The 22,753-nt window shown below is 41.9% G+C and overlaps 1 protein-coding gene and 1 long non-coding RNA gene across 3 annotated transcripts; one reads left to right on the forward strand and one right to left on the reverse strand.

Annotated features, from left to right (window-relative positions):
- Nucleotides 1-1,235: 1,235 nt before the first annotated feature.
- On the reverse strand, nucleotides 1,236-20,307 carry pdcd4a (programmed cell death 4a). Of its 2 annotated transcripts, none has more exons than XM_084931497.1 (11): nucleotides 19,829-20,307; nucleotides 14,239-14,541; nucleotides 13,521-13,618; nucleotides 9,774-9,887; nucleotides 9,220-9,441; nucleotides 8,794-8,891; nucleotides 8,589-8,703; nucleotides 5,100-5,207; nucleotides 3,449-3,559; nucleotides 3,225-3,364; nucleotides 1,236-2,431 (listed from the first exon to the last, which is right to left on the reverse strand). In XM_084931497.1, exons 1-11 carry the CDS (start codon nucleotides 19,863-19,865, stop codon nucleotides 2,380-2,382), a joined length of 1,398 nt encoding a protein of 465 aa, XP_084787623.1. In that variant the 5' UTR covers nucleotides 19,866-20,307; the 3' UTR covers nucleotides 1,236-2,379. The 2 variants fall into 2 exon arrangements, with proteins under 2 accessions (XP_084787623.1, XP_084787624.1); XM_084931498.1 differs by lacking the exon at nucleotides 19,829-20,307 and adding an exon at nucleotides 15,898-16,005.
- On the forward strand, nucleotides 18,858-21,063 carry LOC146385667 (uncharacterized). Its single transcript, XR_014800521.1, has 2 exons — nucleotides 18,858-18,946; nucleotides 20,301-21,063. It is a non-coding gene; the product is annotated as an uncharacterized LOC146385667 (long non-coding RNA).
- Nucleotides 21,064-22,753: the final 1,690 nt, after the last annotated feature.

Genomic DNA, 22,753 nt, shown 5'->3' on the forward strand with positions numbered 1-22,753 from the left:
ACGAACCCCCTGACATTGTGTTTGCTACTTTGTATTTGTATGTCTGTATTTTGTGCTTTGTCAATAAAGCGTATTCCAAAAAAAAAAAAAAGGCTGCAGACCCCCCCCCCCCCAAAAAAAAAAAAAAAAAAAGTTTTGCGAGATCTCGCAAAAGTCCGTCTTAATTTTTTTTTCTCCCATGTCCCCTCCAGGGCTCCGTAGTAGAACAACCTTGTAGCAGCAGTAACTTGAATTGTTTTCAGCTTAACTTTAGCGGCACATCATTTTGGAGGATTTTTCTCACTCTGCTTTACTTCGTTAAGGTTTGCAGGCATTTCTTTATGCACAGAAAGGTCTTGTCATAGTATTTTTCAGTCAGGTTGAGGTCTGGAGTCTGGGTCAGACTGGATTCTTGGCTGGTTGTAGATTTGCTGCCGTGTTTGACATTATTGTCCTGTTCCATGAAGTTAATTTGAACCAAGCTGTAGTTTTGGGACAGAATATTTTGGTATACAGAGGAGTTCATGATCAACTCAGTGACTGAAAGGTACCACGGCCCCATGGCTGCAAAACAAGCACAAATCATGACTCTCCCACCAACGTGCTTGACAGTTGGCATGAGATTTTTCTACAAGTTGCCGTGTTAGGTTTTCACCAAATGTGGTGCTGTGCTTCATGGCAGGACATCTCCACTTTGATCTCCTCTGTGCAAAGGACATTGTTCCAGAAGTCCTGTGGTTTCTTCAGATAAAGTTTGCAAATCTATCCTGTGCTGCCATGTTCTTTTTAAGAAAGAGACTTGTGTGACCTGGTGGTGAATTTCCTGGAATGTCGACTCTTGGGAAGATCAGTAACTGTCTTAAATGTTTTCCACTGGTGAATTTTTTTTTCTCAGACTTAAGAATTATGGATTCAAATTGTTTGGAAATGGCATTATAAATCTTCCCAGACTGATGGGCAGCAACAGGTGCTTTTCTATGATCTTTGATGTTTTTAATCCTCTAAACTCACCTGAATGTACCAGATCACAATTGCTGATTATCAGTTTATTCCAGAAAAATAAACACAATTAAGGATGTACTAGTTTTTGTAAAATAATTAGAAGATGCATTATGTTGTGTATTGTTGTTCATCTGAGCTTTAAGTAATTTAAGTAAAAGATTGTGTCATTTCCTTTTCACGTGACTGTATATTTCTGGTTTTCCAACCTTACTTATCCACCTGCGCTGCTCGCATGAATGACAAAATACAGAAACTTCAATTTGTTACTTTTTTTAATGAATGAAATATATTTATTAGAACTTTGGTCAACATGTAAAACTGTAAGACAGGGGCAGAAAAAGTCTCAATGACCGTTTTCCAAGAAAAGCTGGGGTTGTCTTTACACATGCATTAAACTTAATCCATTAAAGACAATTACCAGACGACGCCATCTAGAGCGGCTCGGCACACCGAAGGCTACCCTGTCCAGAATCAACTGCTGACCACGTGGCTGTAAATACATGAGTTAACTGCAAGCAGAGTGCTCAAAATATTGCTCATTTATTTATTTTGAAATCACATTAACCCCAATTTATCTTCATTTTCAGAAATGGCTTCTGAAGTGTATTTGCCATGATGCAAGTTTCAGATAAACACCCAAATAGTGCCCAAAACACCTTTTGCTTTCACTGGTGCTTTATGAAAGTAAACATTAGGCTTCAAAGCCCAAAATTCAAGGAGGAGGAAAAAAAAAAAAGTCATCACTGTTCATAAAACATTAATGAACAACTTAAACAAGAGGTACGAAACATGGCATCCTCGAAATAAGGACAGAAGCTGAAGAGTTTTAGATCCTTTCTGCTCAGCTAAATTACTAAGTGCTTGCTGAATACGGTATGCTCTGTCCCTCTGAGTGCGCGTTTCCATTTATAGCACATTATGTGAATGAAAACAAAATAAAAAATAAAGACACGGTAACAGGTGAAATTAAGCAAGAGACAAATAAAACCAATTAATCTCCCACGTAACCCAGCCTGTCCCCCTGTAGCTCTGCGGCTCTGACTTGTGTTATTCTTGACAAACAGGTACAAAGACTGAGGCAAAAGTGTCACATGAACCCTCAGAGAATATTCATCACAAAAAGGTCAAAAGAAAAAAAAAGAAAAAGAAAGCAGTGACGAACAAGATGATGGGATCTGAACCCAGGCCGCTCTTTTCGGTTTACTTCCACCAAACGTCAACAAACGCTGGTTTTGACTGATGACATTATAAACATTACCAGGAGAGGAACAAGGAAACATTAGACCGCAGGCATGTCCGGTTTCAGGGAAACATGCTGGAGCAGAAACAGGGTGTAAGAACCAGTAGACACCCCCTCCTCTTCCTGCTGCTGCTGATGCCCCCTCTTCCTCCTGCAGATTAGGTCTTGATCATCCCTCCATCTCCTTCGCTGACAAAACGTTTCCGCCCTCTAGTGGAGAAAGTCAAGACAGAGAAATGTTTTAGTGTTGGTAGGCAGCTCACAGACTCACAGATAAAGACATGGCACGTTTCACATTTTCTCACTGAGAACAAAACAACAGCAAGTCGTCCGCTGTCCAAAAAGCGCAGTCCAATCAAGAAATCACCAGGCCTTTACTGAAAATGTAACAGTGTATGTGTGACTCGTTTTTAAAGATTTGCATTTTAACCTGGAGCAAGATCAGGAAGCCAGAAAATACTGACAGATTTGTATTTAAGTAATAATAGCCATGTTTAGAAAATGAGAAGGAGGTCATCCCATCCAGTGTGGACAACCTGTAACATCAGAGCATGAAAATGTGCGATACAAGTTCTTTGGAAGCTGTAGTTTGTCCTCCAACTGCCAGCCAGCACTGTTTGACGGGTTTAAAGGTATGTTCTAGTCTATCCTTAACACGTGGAAGACGTTGCATGAGCACACGAGTCTGCTGTTGGAACTGTGAGTGACGTCACTCTACGAGTTAAAAGCACTAAGAAGTAGAAAAGGGCGCTGGTGTAAATGAGGCTTGAAGTGAGAGAGCAATTTGAGTGCTTAAATAAGAGTAGAAAAGCACTATATAAGTACCAGCTCATTTAAAGGGACTTATGTTTGATTATTTTGTTTTGGTATGGATAAATGTGGAATTACACCTTCACTTCACACCTTTATTGTCAACAGGGACAAGACGTATTATTTTCCGGATTCTTTCTGAAACTTTCAGTGGGACGGACCTGAAATCATTAGACAATAAACCCCGATTCACCTGGAGGGACAAGCATCCCTCAGCTGTTTGGTGATGACAGACTCCTGATAGCACAGGTCCACAAAAGTCTCCATGATAGAGTGGGCATGTGGCACATCTAGGCTGATTTCAGGCAGCTCATCATAGACGCGCTGGAAACCCTGCAGGAGAAAAAAAAAACCGTATAAGTAGTAATACGAAAGTGATACAGTGCATAAAATGGTAGAAAATAAAAGGAGACTAACCCTGTTCATCTGATCAACAGTGATGAGGCCCGTTTTCCAGAAGGACTGCAGGAGCTTCATCATCATATGAGTGGCAGTGTCACCTTTAGACTCCAGCACCATCACTACAGCCTGGAAAATGAATTCAGAAACTGAATTTAAAATCTTTCTCCTCACATACAAGGTCTCGAATAATCAGATCCCATCTTATCTTGAAGACCTCACAGTACCGTATCACTTCAATACAGCACTTCACTCTCAGACTGCTACCTTGCTCATGGTTCCCAGGATATTTAATAGTAGAATGGGAGAAAGAGCCTTCAGCTTTCAGGAACAGGCTCCCAGTTTGGAAATGGGAAACAGACACCCCGTTTACTTTTAAGATTAAGCTTAAATCTTTTCTTTTTGATAAAGAGTATAAAGAATACAGTTAGGGCTGTAGCAGGTGACCCTGAATCCTCCCTTAGTTATGCTTCAACAGGTGTAAGCTGCTGAAGGCTTCCCATGATGCACTTAGTGTTTCTTTTTCCACTCTCCTTTTCATTCTCTCTGTGTTTATACACTACTCTGCCTTTAATCATAATTTATTATTATTAATCTCTGGTTCCCTTCCACAGTGTGTCTTTGGACCCGTCTCCCCGCTTCACCCCCAGCTGGTCTTGCCAGAGGTTGCTTCCTTTTAAAAGGGAGTTTTTTTCTTCCCACTTTCACCACATGCGTGCTTATACAGGGTCATCTGCTTGTTGGGGTTTCTCTGTATTGTTGAAGAGTCTTTTTTTAACAATATAAAGCACTTTTAGGAAACTGCTGTTGTGATTTGGCAGTATATAAATAAAATTGAAGTGAAATAGACGCACAATACTGAGAAACGCGCACCAAGTATCATCGTCCGATCAATGAATCGAACTAAGAGAATCGAGGCCAGTAATCATCAACATTCTCTGAGCTGAACATTTTACAGCATTGTAAAGTGTTTCAGCCTACAGCCGAGGCAACTGTTAGACTAACATGAGGCAGGACAAGGGGGGGTAAAACTGCCACGACTGTGCTCTCCTCAGTTGTGCCCTTTGCAGACCTTGGACTGTGTGAAAAATCCGTTTTTGAAGTCTGCGTGCCCGAAAAGTAAAACTGGCTGTACTGCAATTAGCTGCATAACATTGTGCAAATCTTAGCAGGAACCCACAAGGTCACACAAGGAAGCACAATTATCACCGCTGCCATACGTGCACTAAGCGTGCATCTGTTTGCACTCGGTCTAATATGGAACAGAAAAACTTGCCATCCAAGATTGAGCTTGTCAACTGTGTGCACATTTGAAATTTGGTAACCAGTAATCTGTTTATACTTACACAAGGACACATTTTGGTTTGACTGATTTGAAGTGAGCTTAGCGAATACATGTACTGCAAATAAGAGACAATCACTGCCAAACACACAGTGTCCTTGGCAGAAAGCAGAAATGACTGTCACCGATCAGTTTCTTTTTTTTCTTCCCAGTGTTGCTCTTCAGTTTACTTGACTCGACACCAGAGACAGAAAACACTTTAAAAAAAAGGCTCAGTTTAAAGATTTTAATTCCTATCCTGTTATGTGTGAAGAACAAGTAGAAAAAAATAAACCTTCTACTTTGTTTGACCTCACTTGACTTGAACAAATAAAAAGCTGTGGATACCTCGTAGACCAGCTCATGGTGGAAATGAGGCACTTCCAGGTCCCGGAGACAGTGCTCCGCCTCCGACACATCTCCTGATATCAGATACTCTTTGAGCAGAAGATTCATCTGAAACAAACACAAACAGCCACGTTAGCAGTGTGTGGCAACGGTATCAAACACAGCTGAAGACTGAACTGATGCATTGCTGCTGCATCAGTTGAGCTGCAGGTCAAACACTCATCAAGACTAACTAACCCACGTTTAATTCAGAGTAGGTATAAAAGGTATAAACCCATGTTTATTATACATAAACATGGGTGAGAGTATACAGAAATGTAAGTAAATCTTTTCTGTTAGGAGCTGCAGTATGAAAACATGTCTTCTGGCATCAATGCACATGAAATCCACAAGCAGGAAAAAGGCTAACTAGAGCCCTGTACCTTCTTTCAGGCTTGCTCATTTAAAAAACATCCACTCATGATGGGAGACTCTGGCCAATCACAGATTGTTTTAGACCAACTCAGGTGAGCAATTTAAGGGAGTGTAAAGAACAACAAAAAGAAACGTTCAAATCCAATGTAGAGCCAGAAATCATACATGTGAAGCACATTAAGGCACATGATGGTGGGAGGACATCAGAAGAGAGGAGAGAAAGAGATGCACAAGGAAGGCTTGCTATCAAATTGCTCCTTTTCTTTTTTCTTCTTTTTTTACTGCCAAATTACAGAATCTGCAAATAACCAGACAACGTTTAAAGCACCTGCCTATGAAATATTTTCATCTAGCCATTACTCCAGGAATAACCCAACCTTCATCTGGGAAATAAAATCTATCATGAAATGTTTAACGTTCCCGACAGAAAGAAAAACATTTCTTTGTTTGCACTTCTGCTTAAATTTTCAGTCTCTGCTCCGTTTTTATAGCAGGCTCGGTTATGTCACTCTCACTGCAGATCTGCACGTACATCAGGAAGCGTGGTTTTACTTCATCCTATTTATGGAACGATTAGTCATTCGATTAGAGCGCGTGATTGATCCAAGATGCTCAAAACACTGAGCATGACCAACAATTCTGAGTCAACTTTGGATCCAATTCAGCGATGGGTCTGAAAACTACCGATGCTGACACACCGCTCTCACTCGCACTCTTTAAATGTTGCACAACTTACAGTTTGGGTTTGTTTTCCTCAAGTGGAACTCCCACATTGTCCACACCCACATTCACACGGCAACAAAATCCCAGATTACTGAAGAGTGATTGTAAACAAAAACAAACCAGAGAAACAAAAGACCGAGTAGCAGAGCCCATCAGCACAAGCACACGCAGATGATTACTTATTATGATTACTTATTAAGCCATTTTCAATAAAAAATAAGTTTAAAAAAGTAAATTGTGATTGAAGTGTCGACTTTCAACTTTAATTCAAGGTTTTTAACAAGAGTTTTGTGTTTACTGTCTAACAATTACAGCCATTTTTAGACACAGCCCTCCATTTTCAGAGGCTTAAACATAATTGGACAAACTAACAATTTTAAACATAAAGACTGTTTTCATATTTGGATGAAAAATCCTTTGCACTGCATTTGACTGCCTAAAGTCTGGAAGCCAAATGCTGCGTCTCCTCCCTTGAGATGCTCTGCCTTCAGTCGCTGCATGTTTGTGGGTTTTTCTGCCTTCAGTTTTGTCTTCACCAACTAAAAATCACGCTCTACTGGGTTGAGATCAGGTGACTGACTTGGCCCCTGAGTATATCATTTCTTTGCCTCCATAAAATCTAGAGTTGCTTTTGCAGGGCTTTGGCTCATTACCTACTTGTGCTGTGAAGCGCTGTCCAATCGGTTTTGCAGAATTTGGCCGAATCTGAACAGAGAGCATAGCCCCGTCCACTTCCGTCCATCCTGCCATTTCTATCAGCAGCCACATCATCAATAAACACTAGTGGGCCGGCTGCATACGCACCTGTGCCGTAATGCTGCCTCCACGATGATCATCATGTATGTTTTGGATTATGAGTCGTTTCTCTTCTCTAAGCTCACTTTATCATCATCAGTCCAAATCATTTTCCCCCCCAAAGTCTTAATTTGCCCTTCCTGTTCTTGAGTGAAACTCACAGAAACCATGGAAACAACTATTAACCTCCACTTTAGTTGTCTTCTTTTGGTGTTGTTGAGAATGCAGCAGATTGTTGATCTGGTCACTCCTAAAGTTTTTGTTCTCTCCAACTGGTTTTATTTTAGTTTTTCAGCGTAATGATACACTGCCTCTACCGCAGTGAGATCTCCTCGAGCCTCATATTTGAAATTAAAGCTATAAAACAGAAATGTAACATTTTCAATTAACCTCTGATATGATGATCTCCAGATGGATCAGCTGCCATTAAATAAGAGAATAGGCCTCACCTGGCCATGAAATTACTTATCAGTCAGCTGAATTAATTTGGAGCTTCTGGAAAAAAGCAGGTCATTGTGCATAAAAATACTGGTGAACACAAGTGCTGCCCCTCAGCCTCCTAGCAGACACAGCTATGGTATTAATTTCAAAATCCTATGTATCAAATTCAGTAGATTTTCATAAAACTTTACCTCTGACCCCTGATCCTTAGGTCAAGGTCACTAAGATCCAAACTTGTCCCAAGATTTTAAGTAGATGAACCTACGGTATCATTTTAAAACTCCTACATCGCATCGCTCTCACGTTGTTGCATTCACAAATCTACATGTCCATAACAATACCCCATTTTTAAGCAATTAACTAGGTCCTTTTTTTAAACCCCATAATTTAAAAGGAGGAAATTAATTATTAATCAATATGTTCGCTTGTACTGACGCAAAAATGTCATCACTGTCCAGAAACATATGGACCCAAGTGTACATGAAGTTGCACGGTACACTCTGCACTAATCCTCTGTCCTCCATCCTCCGGCCTGCGACCTAGAAACCAATTTCAGTACGCCACGTTAAAGCGTGTCTCAGTTCATAATGTGCATCACACGAGCAGAGGAGAGAGAAGGCCTGTTGTGTCAAATCCTGTCTCCTTGTGTCTTTCCCTTGCCTCCTCACACCTTTAGAGGGAGAGATCAAGACACAAGGAGAAGAATCGATTGAGACTGTCTTAATTTTAATCATTTATTTATTATGTTATTGCAGGACACACTGGGTTTTTTAAATCTATGCATATGTTGACGCTTATAAGGTGATTTAAATTAAATCATGTTTATATTCTCACACACTGTTTATTGTATTGATTTGGCAGAAAGAGACTCTACTGTGAGAGTGTGTTTGTTTATGTCTGCCCCTCCCATGCCTTTTTTTTTTTTAATTCTCACTTCTCAGGGGGGAAAAATCTTTGCTGACACAGCAGCTAGATTGTGGCTCTCTACCCAGCATGCACCGTTTTCGCCCTGTTTACATTACATAATGTAATACACACTTGGAACTCCGATGTGAGGGATTCACTATGATATCACAAGCGAGCGACTTATCAGTTTCTGAATGGGGTGGGGCTTACCTCTTTGATGAGATGTTTGACAGGTCTCAGACCTCCACCGACACCCCACACGTTGTCCAGGCGAACCATCTCCCTCTTCATGGACAGCAGCACTGCAGCGCGGTCTAAAGCCACTCTAAAGAAAAGGATCACAGTTAGGTGGAGGGGAAGGGTGGCAGGGGCACAATACAGTCTTTCTTACAACGCGTTGAACTGCGGCTTTCACCTGGCATGCTCACAGTCCACTTTGCCCTTGTAGCAGTCCAGGAATGACATGGGGAGGACGTGGTCTGCGATGGCTCTGGCTATAAACTGGCCTAACATCTGCAAGGAACAGGAGAAAAGATTAAGCGAACCAAGTGAAGCCACATAACAAACATACCCGACTAACATTTGTTTTATTATTTAGTTTTAGCTCTTAAATGTAGCGGTGGCGATCTAGTATGCAACATTTTGCTGCCTAGTAATAGAGGAAAGATACAAAGAGCATGTGTAATATTTGAAGAGGATTTGTGTGCACCTTTGGGATAAAAAGGAGTGGTTTACACTTAACCACGGTTGAACCCTGCAGTGCCTCTCCACCCTCTGAAGCACACAGTTATATTTGGTAGCATATCTGTGACTGCTTCTTCCCATCATGCATCAGCTCTACCTGCGGGGCATCCGGTGTGTCCAGGATGAGGTCCGGGAGCTCTTTAAGCATCTTGTCGAAAGCTCGCCCCATCTCACTTTGCGACAGCATCTTCCCCGACAGATCAGACAGCAGGCGGGAGGTCAGTTCTCTGTGGCTCGCCTTGCCTTCGAGGGACAGGGACACGGCCAGAGAGGAGAACTCGTACTTGTGCTGGCCCAAATTGAGCTCCTTCAACAGCATCTGATAGGGTTTGGAGGGAGAACTGCATTTAGTTTTTACAGTTTAAGCATTTTCAAAAAGGACCCCAAAACACAAACACATTATGCTTTTCAAAAGCGAGAGACACAAACCGAAGCCTAATCAGGCCCAGACAATCAAAGCACAGTGCGAGTGCAGGCCACTGAGAGAGGGAGTGCCTTCGTGTGCTTGGCACCCGTGCATAGAGTGAGCACAGCCCAATAAACCTGTTGTTAAAAGCTCCACATTACTTCAGTCATCCAGCTTTGTTCTTTAAACCTGCTCACTCTTGGTCAGCATGCACACAGTTCAAAAGCTTTATTATAATTACTTACCTGAACCTCTTTTGTGTCCCCGTGCTCAAAGTACTCCTGTACAATCGGGTTCACCATTTTCTCAAGTTCCTTCTCGTCTATCTCGGGCACGACCGTCTCGTAGACCGTGTCCCCCTGTGTAAAAAATACACACAAGCAGCGTCAGTCAGAAACAAGCACGCACAGCAGAGCGGATGCACGTTCATTACTGAATTTCTCATCAGCTTTGTTTCAGGATTATATGAAGTATTTTCAACAATTCTAAAATACACAGTCAGTTCAACTTACAGTACTGTGCAAAAGTCTTGAGCCACTCCTCATTTCTTTATACTTTGCTAGGAAAATAGGCGCAGTGGTTTACTGAAACATGCAAACATTCTGTACAGGGTAAAACAGTCAATAACAGAGTTTGTATAATTCTAATGAGCTTAAGACTCAAACGGACACCTTTATTCTTCTGAGGCAGGCTTCGCTGTAATTTCTTTAAGTAGTCTTCAGGAACAGTTCCCAAGATCCTGGAAGGACATTCAACGCTCTTCTTTGGATGCTGGCTGCCTTTTTTTTTTTTTTACCCCGTTCTCCTGGATGCTTTCCAGATGTTACTGAATGTGCCATGTTTTACTGATGGTTTTATACACTCACTGTTGTGCCTCTCTCCTGACCTCCTCTGTACATAGTAGAGATGGCACGATACCACTTTTTTATGTCCGATACCGATATCATAAATTTGGATATCGGCCGATACCGATATGAATCCGATATAGTGTGTTTTTTAATCAATAAAACTGTTTTTTTAATATCTTGCTGCTTTTTGTATAAGTTCATACTCAAGTTAAAAAAAACAAAAAAACAAAAAACAAACACTAAAGCTATTCTGTTATACCTGTATGCAAAAAATGCACTGCACCCAAAATATTTCATAGTTCAGCAATACGGATCAATCTAATAAACTTAAACCTACTCCATCCTCCCTATTCTGGTATTTTAAAGAGTAAGCAGCCTAACTAATAGGGCTCTAAAACTCCCAGAAAAAAAAAAAAAAAAAAAAACGAAAAAAATAAGGAACCACCCCCCCACCCTCCACCTCATGATGCTTAATTGACGTAATCAACTTTAATTTGATGCAGTGTGAAAAAAAATGCACAGAAATCAATTATTTTTCAAGAATAATTAAATAGATTCAACATCTTTCTTCAACAGAACTGCAGACTGCACAGATGGTACCTTCCCAAAGGAAAAAGTACTACAGCTTACTAGGGTATATTAGACTTAATAGTTACTATATACAGTAATGGACTTCTATTCATTTTACATCAGATTAAAACTTTGGGTGTATGATTCAGATAATTATTTATTAAAAGCTCGACATTTTAAATGAGAATAAGAAAGAAAAGTATGTCTTTGTGCCCCCTTCTCCCTGTTCATGCCCTATCGGCCCCCCTGGCTAAACTTTGCTAGATCCGCCCCTGCACAGTTACCAGCCGTTAGCTACATAGAAAAAGATCCTGTTGTAGAAAGTAATATTAAATAAATTCTAACAACAGCTTATCAAGCTTAAACGTGCTGCTGTTGTTCAGCCGCTGGTTTCCTCTTTCTGGTGCAAAGTGGGAGATAAACAAACAAGAGAGACGGACTCGCGACAGAAAAGCCGATCAGCTGATCACTGATCAGTTTCATGATTGAAGTAGCAGCAGGAGGGGGAGAGAAGAAGCAGTCGCTCCATATATCGGTTGTTAAGCTTAACGCGGGAATGCTTTACAAACATTCAGAGATGAACTTACACACTTACTTTACTTCTCTCTGGGATAACTTCCTCGGAGATGAAATGCTGGTTTGGTAGCGAGGCTACAAATACACACAGCCGCTCTATCACGTGAGCACACTGCTCCAACGTGCTACGGTTATGAGGAGAGTTACACCATGTCGAAAGTTTTGTGAGGTGCTTTTTTGATATTTAATGGATCGGATTACATTTTTTATTTTTCTCCGATATCCGATCCAGTAATTTACGTCAGTATCGGACCGATACCGATACGTAATATCGGATCGGTCCATCTCTAGTACATAGTGACATTGATTTGAACTAAAAGTTTTAAGTTTGGATTCATCACTCCATAAGACCTGTTAAAACTGATTTTCAAACTGATTTTCAGCCCATTTCTTGTGTAATGTGATATTCCTCAGCCTTCTTCAGAATGGCGTCTTGAGAGTTACCCTCCCACTGAGACCATTTCTGATGTCATAGGTGTCAGGCTTTCAGATACTTTCATCTGCTGTAGATATTTTAAGTTTTAAGCCGAATAGCTCTTAGGAAATTACCTTATTGGTCCAAAAATATTTTTTTATGACAGTCAACCTGTTATCTTTAGTGTTCTTATAGACTGAACTCAAGAAATGGGAACACACTGTGTGGACTTGTAGCAACAAAATGCTTGAATTGTTTTTTGTCTGTTATCTGTTATGTGTAGACAACACTGGTTCATCCTCAAATTAGGTGGCCTTTTTATGCTTGAATGAGTCGTAGTTCAGTGTTAAGTAGCTTAAAGAAAATTCTTTTAAAATACAAAGAAACGAGTTTTCACAAGAGCATCCATATTCATTCTTGAGGTGCTTTTCTTTCCGTTATTAAAGCTCTGAACATCCACTAGATCCCCAGAGAGCTGTGCAAGACTCGCACTGAGTTTGTGTTTCTGCCCAAAGAAACCAGAAGTTGTTACCTTTGAAAGTCTCACAACCATTTTGACCTTTCAGTTCTTCTATTGAAAACTTTTCCTTTTTGGGCATACCAAAAACTCCACAGAAGATGTGTAAACATAACACTGACTGAAAACAGGCTACCGGTGAGCTTTAACCTAAACTTCTGTCTCAACACTTGTATTTACGAATTCCAAGGATATGAGTAAACTAACGTTCAGCTGAGGTTTTGAACAACCTGGAGCACAAATGATAATCTCAGTGCAGGCTAACATATACATTTATTGAGTTATTTTAAGGAAAACCATCTCCTAAAAATAATTAGTCAAAGAAGAGGAAAGAGGCATTCCAGCGTGTTACAGTTCCCATTTCTAGGCAGCTCCTTTATCAGGTGATCTGTGCAGTCTGATTCAAAGTCCACAGTCTGCACATGTCTCATCTATTTTTCTGTGCCACTCTGTCCCAGTTCCCTTTTAACAGTCGACGTCTTTACGCCAACTTCGTGTTCCAGTCAAGGCTGAAATCACACCGGCTTTTCTGAGCCATTTCCAAACAGTTATCAGCATTTTACAGACAGAAGCGCCGTTCCCAGCCCGCATTCAGTCGCAAGTGCAGCAAGAGACAAACAAACTCGGCCTTCGGTGTCACATGGATGATAACGGGGTTAAAGATTGCAAATAGTGTTGACTGCAATGGGACGGAGCCATCTGGATTTAAGAAACATGCTAGCAGACCAATTTTTTTAACAGGTTTCAAACAAAGCTTGTTAAGATTTTTGATATGAAAACAGTCTTGTATTTCCCAGGAAATCCTACTGTCAACATTTCCGGTGTTTCTGCGTAGCATGGGAGATGGATTACAATGTATCTCATCAGCAGTTCAGAATCAGAACGTGGACATAAAGAGATAAAGGGTGCCATCCAATGCACTGGCTGCTGGAAGGAAAAAAAACAAAAACAAAAGCCCCCTGACTGCTGGATGCCAGCATTTGAAAGCAAAGGACTTACAGATATAAAACAAACCTGCTTGCAGATAATCTGAAGTGTTAAAAGACAAACCCCCCAGCGGCCTCACCTGATAAGATTCATCATAGTTGGGGTCGTGTATGTCGGGCTCCTCATCTTCGTAAACCATCCCAGCAGCTCCCCAAACTCCTTTACCACCTGCCCCACCTGAACACGAAGAGTCAGCATTAACAGTCAACAGTATAAGTCATGATGCTCAGGATGCATTGCTTCAAACGTAACTGCACTGCTACTATAATGGCATATGCTTGCATTGCATTGAGTAGGTGATGGCTACGCACTATTCAAAAGGTGCCACATCAATTAGAGTGGTGAAAGCACCAGATGCAGCAATGCAGTTTTGGACAGATTCAGAAAGAAGGTACATCGCTAATAACCCTTTTCCATTAGTATCTACTCGGCACGACTCAACATGGTCTTTAGGGTTTCACCTGGTACAGAGTAGTTTAAGTACGTACTCGGGTGGGATTCCAAACAATTCGAGGCGATCTGAAAAAGTGATGTCATTTTTGAAACCCAGCATCGAGGGGAATTGGCTGCACAGAAACAACACTGTGGTCCTCGAGTCTGACAAAATGCCACAGAGTGAGGAGCAGGTATGCAATCGCCTCAATGTCCGCCTTTGTTGTAGCGTTCGCGTTGCAAACAAATGATGTCACCGGAAGTTCTGTTGTGTTGCTATAACAGCCCCTTGAGTCGCGTTGAGCCGATCCAAGAAGAAACTAATGGAAAAAGGGCTGAAAATCGCAGCAGACTGCAAATTATACCTTTTTTTGGCAGGCCTCTGCCTTTGCCCGTCCTCGATTTCCGGTCATTGGTGTTGACTTTGCCTTTCGGGCTGTGCGGGTCACCACCCGCCACTTCTCCCGACTCTGAGAAAGACTCGCTGGTGGAGTTGCGAGACGAGGATTTGCGCAGGCGACGCTTGGCTTTAGCTTTCAGACGAGCCTCGTGGAGCGCCTTTTCCTGGGGCGTCCAGTTGCCGTTCACCTCGGCCTCATTCAGCGAGTCGTCGTCGTCGCTGTACGGATGGTTAGCCTCCGCCACGGTGCCACCGGGAGCAAACCTCCCTGTAGTGAGAAGAGTGGATTTGTTCGTTAATGAACTGGTCTATACTGTGACAAACAACCTTATAAAAGTACACAGAATGGCCACAAGTATACAGACAATAAATATAAAGTTTTTTATAGCACGTCTTTGTCCTGTCTCCATCCCCTAACCCAGCGGTCCCCAACCCCCGGGCCTCGGACCGGTCCGTGAGTCGTTTGGTACCGGGCCACGAGAGTAGAGGCTCAGGTGTGAAATGTATGGTTTTCAGGGTTTTTATCGGTTTTCAGCGTTATTTTGTTATCGTTTTTATCGTTAACTCGGTTTTCCTGGGTCTTTTCACGTGTGTTATGAATAAATCTTCTTTTTTTCGGTACCGGTACTAGTTTTATTTTGTATTTATCCGCAACTCCTTAAAGGCCGGTCCGTGAAAATATTGTCGGGCATAAACCGGTCCGTGGCGCAAAAAAGGTTGGGGACCGCTGCCCTAACCCCAACCGGTTGCTGCAGATGGCTGCCCTTCCCTGAGGCTGGTTCTGCTGGAGGTTTCTTCCTGTTCAAAGGGAGTTTTCTGATTGGTAGATGGATCATCTACCAACGTCGCCTTTAAAAATAGTTTTTCACAGTGGAAAACTTTAAATATTATTTGAGTGACTTTAAAAAACATCAACACTCTCAAGTGTTCCCAGCTTTGCCCATAAGGCGTGTGTGACGACTGCAAAAAAAACAAAGGACACACTGACAAGAACGGAAGCCACAGTAAAAGGTAAACATTAAACTACTATTTAGTAACAACACACAAGTCTAAAAAAATCCAGCACTAGTTTTCTGAACAATAACACAGACGACTCAAATCACCTACAGCAGTGGACTGATTTCTGAGGTAAGCAACTTTCATAAAAACTGCTCATGTCTGAGTAAAACACAAAAAAAAAATACAATTTAGAAAGTGAGTTTAAAAGGTACAGCTCTGTTACTAAAGCCAAGTTTAGCTGCAAGCCTGAGCAGTTAATGGTGACTGTATTTCCCGTGGATGTTTACAAAGCCAAGACTCACTCTGGCAAGACGACATGGCAACATTTAACCTATCGGTGTTGTGCAAGAAGTCTCGCTTTGTGACTTTTTCTGCATAAGAACAGCTGCACGACTATAGCAAAATAGTACATACCGAAGGTTTACGGGCCAACTTCCAGTCTTAATTTTGCTTGCATTTGCGAACAATCAAGTGCACCCTTCAGCTAATACACTGGCTTTCTGTCCACCTGTGTGTGTCAGGGCAGTGTTTTGCACAGCAAACCAAAGGTCACATAACAGGCAAAACATTATTCAGGAAGTCTGCAGTACAAACTTACTCGCATGCATAGTTTTTTGACACTCACCAGCAATATCAGAAGACATAAGGTGGATTGAGTCGGTATTTTAATACGCTTCTCTTCTATGGGTGTATGGAGAAAAAAAAAGGGAACATAAATTAACCGAAAGTTAGCTTCTTGCAAGCGTGGTGAAACAAACAACAAACCAACAAGTGTGAGTGGAGCTGCGATGCAGGCATGGAGGGAGGAGGGAGCGAGCAAAGGAGAGCACATGCTGTAGAAATGCTGACGCCAGTTTTTTTTTTTTTTTTTTTTTTTTTTTTTTTTTAACTCCTCTATGTTCTCGCGGTCTGTGGGGCGCAGCTAGAGTGGACTTGACTACATATGGCATGGCTGGGTCCATGAATGATCACATGACAGCACTGTAGGAGTGAGGGAAAGCAGCAGGAGGAATGCCTGAGGGTGAAATTAATACTCAGCACCCTAATGCATGGCTCCAAAAGGAAGTTTGTGGAGTTATAGCCATACAGGTTATAAGGACAAGCTGAAAACACACACAGGGAGTCCCAGCAACAGATAAGTATCCAAAAAAAAAAAAAAGGAGAACCAACTGTAACTTGTGGTTTCCTGCTTTTCTTTTTTCTTTTTAAATGACATTACAACAAAACAACACATCTGCAGAGTTCACAGTAAAGTTAATAACAAAGAAAAGGAATGAGGAACCATCTTGATTTAACCTGTTGAAGTAAAAGTAGCACCACACCCTGGCCTTCCAAAACCTGTAAACAACCGACCACGTGTCACCTCCTCCTCCTTTGGTTCCTCCTCCTCCCTCCCCAGCACAGGCTACAAGGGCCTGTCCGGGCAGTAAATTAGGAACTACCCAATGGCAAAGTGCCAAACACACAACTGACCAACTGGAAAGGAGCAGAAAAATGAGAAGGCACAGAGGAAAAAAAAAAAAAAGCAGTTTGCAAAGACAAGAGTTGCATAAGCGAATGTAAGCAAATCCAACCAAGCCTGCTAACTTTTAGACTCTACAAAGACCACGTGGCTGTCTTCTTAAAACAGGCCTGAGTGTCACCGTCGCAGTCCTGTAAAACTGCAACAACAAATCGCACTCTAGCCTTTAACACTAACACTGCACACCTACTAGAGCACCCAATGGAAACCTCCCCCTCCCACCCACTTAACACACATACAGATATAGGCAGACGCAGGCCAGCGCAGGACCTCTGCCCTGCATGACGTATGGGAGCTAGTCGCTGGCAGAGAACATGATCGGCCCAGTTCAGCTTTAAGTATCTGCACGACCGAGGCGTGCATGAATGAGAAGAAGGTCAGTGGAGCAGAGTTTTCACATTACTCCAAAGGGACGCACCTAGTTTATCAAAGCTGTAAATATAGTACATGTGCTGCCCAAGTATGAAGTTAGATGTATGCAAGTACAGCAAGTTCTTTTTAGTCAAAGCACAATGTCTGCACGTCTTATGACGTAGTCAAAGCCATTGATGTGTAGATGACGGATATATTTAACATGTTCACTCTCAAAGAAAGCTTCAGCTGACACACCCTACCCTCTAACAAATACTCACACTCAGGTGTAGTCTGCACATACAAGGGCTTCACAAAAGGTAAATATGTACGGCACAAACTACTACTCTCAATTTCAGAGGGTTAAAATCAAGAGTAGCTGTAAATATATAGACATCTTTCTACATTAACTCAAGCAAATGTGAGTGGGATGTCCTTTGGGGCCAAATAAGCATCTGCACCATGATAAAAGAGGGGATAGGGTGTGGATGTCTTTGAGGTTTAACTGTCATTTCAGTTTAATGAAAAGAAACTCCGACTGAATTTTTTCTTAAAAACATGTACCAGGCACTTAGCCTAAACTTGGATGGTGATTTGTGCTTAAATATACAACTGCAGCGGGCTCACAAGCAGGCCACACGTGCAACAACAAAAAAAGACAGGAAAAAAAAGAAAGTGCTCGGTCCTTGTTTTTTTTATGCTGGAAACGTTTGCTGGTTGCAGAACAACAACGACAATGATAAAGTGCTCACAAAAGATTAGAGCTACTCTGATAAACAGTCGAGAGGCTGATGGCTCGTTTTGTTATCATCAGCCAATCACTCGTGTGTTGTCAAGCACGGGCGGTTTGCTCAGCTTACGAACTAAAGGGCCTGATGGTGTGTGCAAACATGTTTTTCACAAATGTGAAGAGGTAACAAAAGAAGAGCAGCCACAAAGAGGTCCAACGTGATGTTTATGGCCACGATGCCCTTAATGCACATTTATACACATGCTCTCTCTGAAGAGATCACAGACCTGCTCCCACACTGTGGGGAAACATCCTGCTCACAGGGGCAGTGTCTAATTTTTAGACCAAGTTTTTTTTTTATAGAAGCCCTTTTAAATCCGTGCCAAATGACCATAAAGAGGAGGATAAATGCAAACGCTGCGCTGCCATTAGTCGATTGTGTTGGTGTAATAAGAATAAAAGCTGCAAGAAGCTCCAAAACTATTTCCAGGGTCAAATACTTTTGCACTTGACACAGTTTTGAAAGTGAGGAGAGGCTTGTTCTGTTGCAGAAGTTCCCATTTAAACCCAGTAGATGGGATGTTCTGGCAGTGCAAAGCCATCACTTCAGCCACTAATAACTCATCTTATTACACCTTAATTAACACCTAACAGCAGCACCTTGTTGCAGAACTGACAGAAACGGCCTAAAGGTCTGATTAATACGACTTTACACCCACTGCTGTGTGAGCTCAGACTGATCCACGACCTAACGTGGAGCCGTTCTCCTTCTTGTTTTCCAAGCCAGACAATAGACTCTTTGACGGTGTCTGTCGCAACCTCATCAATGAGGCTTGACCTTCAAGGAAGTTAATGCAGAAATACCCATCCGTGCACACATGCTCTCACTACTATGACATACCAATAATGCACCATGTGGGGTGTCACATATACATACATATATGTATATACATATGCATACATACATATACACACACACACACACACACACATATATAGTCTGCACAGACAACCTTGGGACAGGCAGCTGCAGGGCGTTTTCAGGCAAACACAAACCAATGGGAGATTATGGTAAGTGTGATCCATACAACCGTGGCGCTAATAATGCATTTCTTATGTAACACTTAAATGCACTGCAACGCAGAGCTTATGTAAGGTTTCGCTGTTGGCTCGTATTCTGGAGTGGGCTGTACATTTCCACATCACCGTCGAAACCATGTGGGTCATGTTACCATAAAACAACAATAACAACAACAACAACAAATAGAGCGCAATGATCATCAAAACCATCGCTCATATAACCCAAGAACGCAAAAAACAAACAAGCAACCTCGGTTTCGTTTCTATCTATGATCAAACACGGTGATATCTTCCGCAAACCCGGATCTCAACATATGACTCGGTGCAGGATATTGAGGTTTAATGCCATCTGCACAGCTTTTAAAACACGCAGGGTGACATGGTGCCACGCGCACGCACAGACGGAGGAATCGAGTCTGTCAGCTTAAACACAAACTCCTTTCTTTGTTCGTTTTTGTGTGTGCGCGCTTCCTTGGCATCGAAGATGGACTATAAGGAAAAGTCTCAACGACGACTCGCAAAAGCGGAAGTAAGCACGATCTCGTCCAATCAAAAGCGCGAAAGGGTTAAATGTAAAAGCAGACCAACAGCAAGCTTACAAAAGAAAAAAAAACAGTAAAAATACAAATGGGGTTTGGTGCGAGTCGAAAACGCAAATCTGCGCTACAGTGCACAGATTTATTTTTCATCTTTTGCACCCACCACCGCCTCCCTGTGTGTGCGTGTCTGGTTTTTTAAACGGAGCACATGGTGGTGGGAGCATAGCTGGCGCTGCAGACAGTCCCATGCGAGGAGGGACAATGGATCGAGCGAGGAGGCCCCATTTGTGTGACTGCTTCTCCAAGGCTTCGCATCGAGGTTGGATCCACTCACCGTCAGCCTGAGGAGCGGTGTCCATGTCGGTCGCCATGGCGCTCTCTCTTCAAATGCTCGATTAAAAACCCCTGGCGGTGCACTCCTCCTCCCGTCGAGCTGCCGTTAGCTGCAAGAGGGCCCCCACTAAAATAAAATAATAAAAAAAATTAAATAACAGTCCTACAGGTCCAACCTCTGCACAGCAGCCTCGTTTACTGCGAGTTTTACGGGCAAGAGAGACGGAGGGCAAAGCTGGAGTGTCTTTTTCGTGCTTAGCTTAGAGAGAGGAGTAAAAAAAAAGATGAGTAAAAATGAGTGAAGGCGCGAGATGGAGGAGTTCAGTCCTCTTGTCCGCGTGCACACCTGGGGTGTAAAGTTAAAAAAAAAAAACAATCACGCTGTGGGGGGGAGAAGGAAGCGGGTGAACTAGTTGAAGAGCATTTCATCAAACAGCCTGGAAGATAAACAAAGTCTGTTTTTAACTTTGCAGGAGCGACGCGAGAGGAGTCACGTGTCGAAAACGCGGACGGGGAGTGGTCAGCGCAGGGGGTGGGTGCTAATCCCTAGCGACCAATCACAGAGCAGCAAACGTCTGCACGTCTCCAACGGAAAATACCCAAACAGTGCTGTTTTTTGATATCGATCCGATACCAAGTAAATACAGGGCCAGAACTGCTGATACCGATACTGATAGCGATATTTTTTAACCCGTAAAGGCAACGTGAGAGCAGTGTGTCACTCTGAAAATTCACACATTTTAATGACAACTAAATCACTACGACTTTTACTTTCCACAATAATTTGTTAAGACAGCAAGAACTCACCTTTCTTTTTTTGTGTATTGTTGATTTCCAAAAAAATAATTTGTTTAACACAGATCAGTGGACCACATGCTGAACTCAGAGGATAGAAACAAAGTAACAATCCTACTATGCTGGTAGCTCTGATAGTCCAGTGTTGGTATCGATACTAACATATTTGTATTGTTCTGCCCACTTCTATTCAACAGGATTACCGCCCAGCAGAGTTTCATCAGAATGGTTAGAGAGGTTACCTCAGGGTTTTTTTTCTATGCATGAATGATCGGTTTTGTTTTAATTATTATACTTTTAAAGTAGGGCTATGGGGTAGTTTGTGTGTGTTTACTTGCCTTTTGATGCGCTATATCCTTTTATATATAGGCTTACTCATCTTTTTGTTGTTACACATATATTTAATTATTTAAGACCAATAAAGATTTTAAAGAAACCGTCCATCACACAGTGTCTGTTTGTCCCTGATATGAGTACTTAAAGTAGTTTTCTTTGAAATGCAGACTCTTCAGTCACATTACTGCAGGGGCCACTGAATGATTGAAGAACAGATGTTCGTGGTGCAGATATTTGGATCAGCCTTGTTCTAGCTTCTTTTGCTTCTACTGTTACAATCCTTGTGAATTTTACTAGTGCTACAATTAATATTTTTATTTATATTTGTTGATTTTGAGGCTTTATGCAGCCCTGGTCTGTATCTGATTACATGCAAGTTGCTCTGTGACTCCTTACTGTACATTGATCAACTTGCTATAAATAGATAAAACGTGATAATCCACATTTAAACACCTTTTTATGTCATCTGAAATCTCACCGCTAGGTGGCGTTAAAGTATGTTTGATCACATGGGCCCGTAGTATTTGTCACTGTCACACTATTCTTTCACTGTAATGGCCTGCCTGTTTACTCACTGGCTTAGCCAAATGTTGGATCACGGTGCACATTTTCTTCATTTTCTTTCTCCCCACGGTGATAGTGGGTCCTCCTTCACGTGTCGTTGAATGTGGGTGGTACACACTGATACCATCATGCCATCGATAAACCGGTTTATCCATGTTTTCTTCACTTGATGCTGTAGGCATTTTATTAAACGCATATTAACTTAGGAATGTATGACTATAGATTGTGACAGCAGATTTGAGCGATTCGGTTACTCTGAGTGTGTGTGAGTTTGTGAAATAAGAGTATTATTGTTGTTTTGAGTCAGGGCAGTGAAGTGAAGCTCAGCACTGGAGACGTGTCCCTTTTCAAAGGTAACACGTAAGCTCAAAACTTGTATAAGTGAGAAAACACACTCATTGGCCACTTCATTGGGTACAGCTTCTTGCTTATTAATAGGGGCCTTTCTAATTGGATTCTCTCCAGGTACTTGGACTGTGGGAGGAAGAAAGATTAGGTTAAGATTAGGTTAACTAGAGATTCTAAACTGTCCAGAGGTGTGAATGTGAGCACAAACATAGAGATGTTTTAGCCCTGTGACAGACTGACGACCCGTTCAGGGTATATCCTGCCTTTGATCCTATGACAGGTCGAATAGGCTCTCTTTCTTCCTTAAAGAAAAAAGGTTGAAATAATATGGTCAAGTTGACCTGGTGGAATTCAAACTGAGCATTAGAATATGGAAGAAATGTGATTTAAGTGTATTTTAATTTGGTATTATTGTTGATGTCAGACAGCTGAGTATATCAGAAACTGCTAATCTGCTGGGATTTTCACATACAACCATCTCTAGGGTTTACAGAGAATGGTCTGAAAAAGAGAAAATGTCCAGTGAGAGGCAGTTCTTGCTGATTACAGTTGTTAGAGGAGAGTGGCCGGCTTTGAGCAGGTAGGAAAGAAAAAGGTAACTAAAACAACCACTCATTTCTGAATGCATAATACACCAAACCTCATTAAACCTTTGCCATAAAGAATTAAAGCAACTGTGAAGTTTGAAATAGGTCTAACTCAGTACTAGCAAGGTGTACCTAATAAAGTGGCTGATTAGAGTATAGAGGATCACTTCTCAGCCTCTTATACTTTGTGCTGTGATCATCACTGTTGCATTGCCAGCAAGGCAAGGACACAGATATCAAACTTCGGAAAAGTCAAAAACCTCTCAGAGTCAGGGCTGACTGCCGGATTTATTCTG

This window comes from Perissodus microlepis, chromosome 6 (assembly GCF_051167445.1).
Source record: "Perissodus microlepis isolate ML-2025 ecotype Zambia chromosome 6, ASM5116744v1, whole genome shotgun sequence".
Taxonomy (NCBI): domain Eukaryota; kingdom Metazoa; phylum Chordata; class Actinopteri; order Cichliformes; family Cichlidae; genus Perissodus; species Perissodus microlepis.

Coding starts and splice junctions, on each gene's coding strand:
- pdcd4a (XM_084931497.1), bottom strand. CDS start 19,865: ATGGCGACCGACATGGACACCGCTCCTCAGGCTGACG. Junction 14,542..19,828: donor CACCGCTCCTCAGGCTGACG/GTGAGTGGATCC, acceptor TTCTCACTACAG/GGAGGTTTGCTCCCGGTGGC. Junction 3,560..5,099: donor ACCATGAGCTGGTCTACGAG/GTATCCACAGCT, acceptor TTCATTTTCCAG/GCTGTAGTGATGGTGCTGGA.